The following is a 7,247-nucleotide window of genomic DNA, read 5'->3' as shown; positions in this document are numbered from 1 at the left end:
TAGCAAACCCTACCTATATATATATATATATATATATATATATATATATATATATATATATATATATATATATATATATATATATATATAACCTAAGTTTCCTTTGACCAAGGTCTGACTCTAACCTGGGCCAAGATAGGTGCAGGTCTGATTCAGATCTTGGTTGCTTTGACCCAAGTCCAAACCTGGGTCTAAAAAGATACAGGTCAATCAGACCCAGGCCTGAATCATGCCTGATGATCCAGATTATAAAACGTGGCTGGGGACAAACTCAATAGTTGGAACACATTTGGTTTCGATCAATTCAGTCTTTTTTTCTTTTGAAAAACCAGTTCGATTTAGAAACAGATTCTGAGTCACCATTGGCTGGGAACAAGCTCAAAAAGCCGTCCTTTAAGTTTTGGGTCAGATTTGGGTTGAAATATTCTATAGCAAGCCCAATCTGATATCAAACTGGATCCAATTCAAATCCTGATAAAAAAACGACTTTAAAAAAGCACATATGATCGCCTCTGTATATAATAATAATTATCTAATAAGCAAAACTGATCATAATCAACTGCAACTTGAATTTAAAGTTGAGGGTACAATCTGCAATAAATAAAATATTAAAGCTGAAAGTTTTGTTGCATCATTCAGATATGATGGGTAGAAAGTTTGAAATGTCAAAAGTAGTAGTTTTAGATTGTACCTTCTTAACTTGCATCTTTTTGGTCCATGAATATTGTTTTAAATACCAATAAGTTAAAAACATATTTAAACGTTAAAGAATGCTAAATTCAAGTAAATATGGGAAATCACAAGTTCGTATCAAGGTGATTTTTGATCCATCTGACTTGTAAGGTTCAACGTGTGTGTGTGCCCATTATAAATAAAATATAGCTTCTCAGATTTTCAAGAGAAAGTTGCCGACTTTGACAGAATTTTGTACATTTTCAATAACAAAGCAAGCACACAATTCCATGTGCATCCACTCCATATCTACATTCAGCAGAAAGAATACGAGCTGAGCTATGACTCCATCTACTTTTGAACTGGAACTAAGTAGCAGATTCCACTCGAGCACCAAATGTTTACACTTGAGTCCTATCAATGTAAGATGAATCCATTCAGTTTGATATGCAAATACTCAAGGCTCTGAGCCTGTGACTTGGCTAGACTTCAACTGTAGCAACAAAGCTTGCACAAATATCTAAAGATCAGGAAGCACATGCATTCTTGATATTTTTGTGCACATGCATGCACAGAAAGAAAAAGCAGATGAAATATTTACTGACGCTCTCACAAAACAAAAATTGATGAAACAGAACAGTATCAAACAATTCTCAAACATGCAACAGAACAACATTCACGATACAGAAAACCTCAAGCCCTCAAAATCGGTCAAATCATACAACCAAAAGAAGAGATGCAACGCCCAATGCAAGAAGAACACCACTCAGAATGACACTTCCAACTGCTGTACGCCTTGATGCACCACTGCACGAGTCATTGGTGCCACTGTAGCACCCAGGCCTCTGAATTTTGGCTGTGCCTCCCGGCAACACAAAGCTGCTATTCTTTTTCTCGCTGCTGAACAAAATGCACCAGAAATATGGTGACCCACCATCTGTCCCACTCACTCCAGCACCCAACTCAGTGTGGTTCTTGTCATAAACAATGGACAAGCCACGTGCATCTTTTACCAAAATTTCAGAAAAAGCTTCAAGAGCATGGACATATTTGGTTTGGCAACCAATTAGACGTCCGGTAATGGAGCCCAGTGTGGATGCATCAACCCCACAGTTGGGTGCAAAGACTTGTGCAAAATCAGAATCTGCAGGCTTCTTGGCATCAAGACCTGACACTTCACCACATTGGCCCTGGTAGGCTTTTATGTACTGCAAAGCAATGCAGCCAAGGCCAGGATTGTCATAGAGTGAAGTTGAATTGTGAGCAGTGCGGTTTCTGTTCAGCACAGCGACCAGCTCATCAGCAGGGTTGCCTGTTGAATGCACACACACACAGATGGAGAAGCTTTAGTTATGAATCTTGAAAAAACAGGTGAAATATATGCATGATGGATCAGGGACATATTAGTACTTTCAGAGATCATTGGTAGAATACATGACAGATCATCATACAATGGGAATGGACCTAAAAATAGAATACTACCCGTTAACTGAAGCAGTATTTCCTTTTATTTTTTTCCCTTTGGCATGTCTGTGTAGGTATTTTTTGTCCACAGGATAAATGTTTGTGACATTTTCGTAGGTGAGACACAAATTTGCTAAAGGGAAAAAGATGAAGTCGAGAATTTATGCCACAATAAACAACTTCCAATTGTTTACCCATATTTCTGTATTCCCAGTAATGCAAGAAAATTGTCAGGGTCACTTGCATAGGTGATTAAAGAAAGCTTAAAAGACATAAACATGACCATGAAATGAAAATGAACGGTTCCAGTTAGTTTAAACACTACTGCAACAGAAAAGATTTTATGCAGAAATTTATGTTAGTTTTGCAACCTTCAGTCCGTCCCACGTTGGAGCTGCAAAACAAAGAGAGGTAGAGGAAGAGAGAAAGAGGTTTGGGAGAAAACCGATACCCTGCTGTACATGGGTCGGCTGCTGCTGTGTATTACTTTATATTAACATGAGATTACAAACAAAATTAGGGTACTAGAATACCCTTTTTACAATAATCAATATTACACAATGCCATTAATGAGAAATTGGGTGTCACGGGTCTGGATCTTCAGATCCAAGACCCGTAACCAGAGAAACACTTCTTTTCAATTTAAGCCTTATTTTTGGGATCTCAAGTCAATCAGAAGCACAAAAGAGATTAATATATAGGCTAAGTTTTTAAAACCACCACATGATTACAAATATATGAAGATGTATAAATCAAGCAACAGTAAAACACCATTTATTTTACTGGGAAATTTCTCCAGAAGCCGATTTAAAGCTAGTGTTTTTGTAGAACTACTGGATAATTTATTGAATGTATGTGTTGGGAGGATTGCTTGATCGACCTACTGATTACTAGTATTTTGGTTACACTTTCTGCCCATATATATGATAGATCCTCCTAGCAACGATTGTAAAATCCCAAGTTTGTTAAGTACATTATGGCTTTGAAAAGTTTGGAGATGAAGATATGATAAATTTATTTTACATTTTATTAATTTACAATGCCGCCTCTATGAATCTTTTCTACAACCACATTTCCTTAACAGAAAGAGCCTCATCCATATGCTGTTATAGATTAATCCTTTGCTTGCCGCATGCAGCAGTATTAGCTTATATTTTAGAAAAACAAAAGAAAGGTCGTCCTCTAAATGCACAAAAGGCCTGCTACATTTTGCACATTACGATCATAAGAGACTGTCTAAGTTAATCAGTTGGATTCTCCAAGGAAAGATGTTCAGGTTGACTTTTCCAAACATTTGCTATCCATGATTATAAATCCAAAGTTGTGCCTAGTAAATAGAAGCCCAATTTGACTGCTGATACACCTGTAAACAGAGGAAGAAATGTCCAGATGCACATTCAGTAATTTGATGATGCATACATGCTGCATTTCAGGACAGAATCATGTGGCATACTTGGGCTTTGTTGACCATTATTTTGAATAATCTGCTAGCAAGTGTGAGAGCCTTATGTCATTGTGGAATCAATTGTGGGATTGATCCACCTCCTTTACACTAGCGACATATCTATTTGAGATCAATTGTGGTATTTTGATTTTAGATGGCTCTCGTTATGAGATGTGATCTCTTCAAGATCAATGATAGAGATTAGCTTTACTTTTAGATGGTTGTCTTTGCTTGATATTTACATCTCTTTAAGCTCATCACTCAAGTACCTTAGAGATTGATGAATGGTTTTCTTCAAGAGGTCATGGGTCATGAAGTGCCCAAGCACTTACATGTGTTTGGACAGAAGTATTGGAGTTTTGAACCAAAAAGACCATATTTTTCTGGCATAGCCAGTCAAGCCATAGTCACAGCCCAAAATAAAAAAATGTAACAATTGCAATCAGAACCATCACTATTTAAGTACAATGGTGTGGTTAAGGCAGGGTGGGGGAGAAGGGTTTCAATATGCCACACAGCCCAGATTTTGCATTTGAAGAAAAGAAAACCAGAAGAAACAAAAATGGAACAGGAAAAAGAAGAAACACTAACAAAGATCCAAACTTGAGATTCCTGCAGAAAATTGATTTTCTTCCTTTGATTTTATGGATTTTCTTGTTAAACAAAACTAACAATAAAAGCTCTCCAAGATGCAGTGCCTTAAGTTGTCAATGGATAGACAAATGTCACTTGGATTATAGTAATCCTCGTCCTAGTGCACTTGGTGAATGTAAGACTAGCAATGTCATGTTCTTCTTGATCAACTGAGCTCCATTAGTGTGAAATCCATCAGTCATATGTTAATTAATGCCATGATGGTGCCACTAGTGTTTCGGCATATAAAGAAAGCATCCGAGCTTTGGAGATGGAAGATGTTATTGCTTTCATGCAGTTAGGGAGGATATTGTAGAATCTATACCCATACCAATCATTAGATTTCTTCTCCTAACAAACAAGAATAGTAACAAATTTTCTGCAGCAAATAAATGATAATAATAGCAATATATTCATTATATGAAATTCAAAAAAGTTTTTACCTGCGAAATAGGGAAAACATGGTGCACTGATTATGTAAGAAAGACATCATGATCTTACCCGTTAAACAAATCACTAAGATTCATCACTTGACAATGTGACCCAAACCAAAACAGGGTTTCATAATGTTTCTTAAAGAATCATCAATGTAACTAGACATTGCAGAACTATAGTGGCTTATTTCCATTTCAACATGGTCTTCATGCAGTAGTCAGGCTACTACTATTTTGTAGAGTTTTTCTTAAGTTTTACTTGCTCTTATTATTCACTGGAACATCTACTAGAGTGTTCTTTTTTCAAACTCCAACCTGTTATTGATGGACCTGATTATAAAAGCATGTTATTACTGGATTTCAACCAAAATTTACTTCTGCTAATCTTTTATTTCTCATTATTTAAAAAACCCCATCAATCTTTTTGTTTTCCTTTCAAAAAATGCAATGAGATGGATATAATTATATATTTTATCTTGTGTTTCTGCAAATAGATGAAGCCATACAAGAATAAAAAAGGATAAAAGGAAAACATATAACAGCATTAACCAGAGAAAGGAATAGTAGAAAAGATCAGCTAGTTTCCACCTATACACAGTAGAATGACACTTAAATCCAGCTGGAATTGATCCAATATAAATTCATGCTAGATCAGTAACTATGTCCCAAACATCATTCTCAGAAATTTCTCAACAACAAAGGGAACATTTTAGCTCCAGATAAACCACCACACTTTCTTTACTCAGCGTTCCACTGTGTGTTTAGAGAACAAAAAGGTAACAAGAACAGATTGACAATACTATCTTCATGAGATAGGGTATTTTTTCTATATCATTCAGGTCAAAGTTATCACCATTTCTAAACCACAAAAACTTGGTTTCTAAATGTGTTTTTTTTTTATGTTCCTAGCAGGTTCCTTGTCATAAAAAAAAGTGGCATTCTTTTTTGTGATTCTCAAACCTATTAGGCTGACAAAAAAGAAAAAACCGGAAGATTTCATAGATCAGGAAGTTTGGAATCGTAGATCAGGCTTCCGCATTATGGTTGGTAAAAAATTATATGCAGATCGACAGGAATGCAGGTATGTCGTGCCAAATTGTATAAAGTGCTACGAACTTGTGCGTGTATGAGTGCATGTTTTGAGAGTGGAATATCTATTCTGCGTTCCCCATAAGAATCAAGTGTAGAATGTCAATGCAGGTGAAGAACTGCATCCGAATCGCTTCCAAAACTCTAATAGAAGACTACCACTTTCTCGGATCCACCAAAAAATCCCAAGAAAAGAGCAAGAAAATGAAGATAGAAAGAAAGAAACGCCGAATCAACAAAGCGAGAGGGGGAAATGAGAACAATGTGAGTGAAGAAAAAGAAGAAAGGGACTCACTGGTGCTGTCTGCGGAAGATGAAGCGACCAAGAGGGCTGCTACGAGAAGCCACTTCAAGGAGAGGATCGCCATTGCTGCCTGCGAGCGGTTGGTGGATCTACAGCCTTCTCTTCTCCTCCTCCACACTGATATTACTCTCTCTCTCTCTCTCTGCCGTCCGGTTGGTGGGATAAGATGACCATTGTATCCCTAGTTTTAGGTGGAAAAGATTCAAACTCTCTCGACACGGAAGAACAAATGCTCGCCTTTACGAAAAACAATGGGAGGATAAAATAGGCATTATAGTGCTTCAAAGTCAAGTACTCAACATCAACGTTGGTATGATCTGTTCATTAAGTGAATCGGTTTTTAGAAAGCGATATAATCGGTTTGAATCGAATCGAATCGAATAGGTAAGTCTTTTTTTTTGGATCATTTCGAATGTTGTTTTTATTTAATTAATTTTTATAAGAAAATTTTAAAAAACGACCCTAAGGTTTGGACATTAACAAAAAACATACCTAAGTTTTATTTTATTTTTTTAAAAGTCACCTAAATTTTTGCACCTTGATTAGAAACAAACTTTCATTCATTTAACCTAGGTTATCACTAACCCGATATAAGTTAAAAGATTTAATTTACTAGTTAACTCTCTAAAGACTCTTTTTAGCCTTTTTAAGTGCATTTTTTAAAATATGATGTTAAGTGTAAATGGTAATCTCACATCACATTTAACAACAAACTTTGACGGTAGTAAACTTCTGAGCCTTTTTAATTAACCACAATATTTGTTAAGTGTGTTTTAAATTATTTTCAAAACTTAGGTGCCTTTTTGATTAATGCTCAAACTTTAGGTGCCTTTTGAAAAAAAATAATTTTTTTATAAATATATGTATTTTTAAGGGTAATATTTGGTAAGGTTTAAGTAACTTTTTTTTCTTCCTTTTTATTTTGGCCGTTCTCCATGAAATTAACTTTACAATGCTTTTCTTATAGTGAAAATCAACTTTTAAATAATTTGATTTGGATACATAGGTAGGTTTTTATAAGGGTTCAAAAGTCAACACCCTATACAATGTGTGAGACCTTCTGGGGGTCATAAAATCATGTTTTTTTTTCATTAAAAAAACATGATCCAAACACTGGTTCTTGTTATTTTGAATATACTGAATCCATCCATGTCGTTAGATTCAGTCAAAAGAACCCGTAACATGGAGATCCAGAGGTGTTTGTACA

At 35.7% G+C, this 7,247-nt stretch overlaps 1 protein-coding gene across 1 annotated transcript; it reads right to left on the bottom strand.

Annotated features, from left to right (window-relative positions):
- Positions 1-1,193: 1,193 nt before the first annotated feature.
- On the bottom strand, positions 1,194-6,196 carry LOC149816493 (uncharacterized). The gene is made up of 2 exons (XM_089987676.1): positions 6,032-6,196; positions 1,194-1,984 (listed from the first exon to the last, which is right to left on the bottom strand). The coding sequence occupies exons 1-2, from the start codon at positions 6,102-6,104 to the stop codon at positions 1,389-1,391; spliced, it is 669 nt and encodes a 222-aa protein (XP_089843802.1). The 5' UTR covers positions 6,105-6,196; the 3' UTR covers positions 1,194-1,388.
- Positions 6,197-7,247: the final 1,051 nt, after the last annotated feature.

This window comes from Nuphar pumila, chromosome 14, assembly GCF_984573655.1.
Source record: "Nuphar pumila chromosome 14, dmNupPumi1.hap1.1, whole genome shotgun sequence".
Taxonomy (NCBI): Eukaryota; Viridiplantae; Streptophyta; class Magnoliopsida; order Nymphaeales; family Nymphaeaceae; genus Nuphar; species Nuphar pumila.
The sequence above is the reverse complement of the archived record's forward strand: the minus strand, read 5'-3'. Positions and strand labels throughout refer to the sequence as shown.

What these genes read in the sequence shown, in the direction of transcription:
- LOC149816493 (XM_089987676.1), bottom strand. Translation starts at nt 6,104, where the DNA reads ATGGCGATCCTCTCCTTGAAGTGGCTTCTCGTAGCAGCCCTCTTGGTC. An exon ending in ATCTTCCGCAGACAGCACCA is followed by an intron (nt 1,985 to 6,031) that starts GTGAGTCCCTTT and finishes TGCATTCAACAG; the next exon opens with GCAACCCTGCTGATGAGCTG.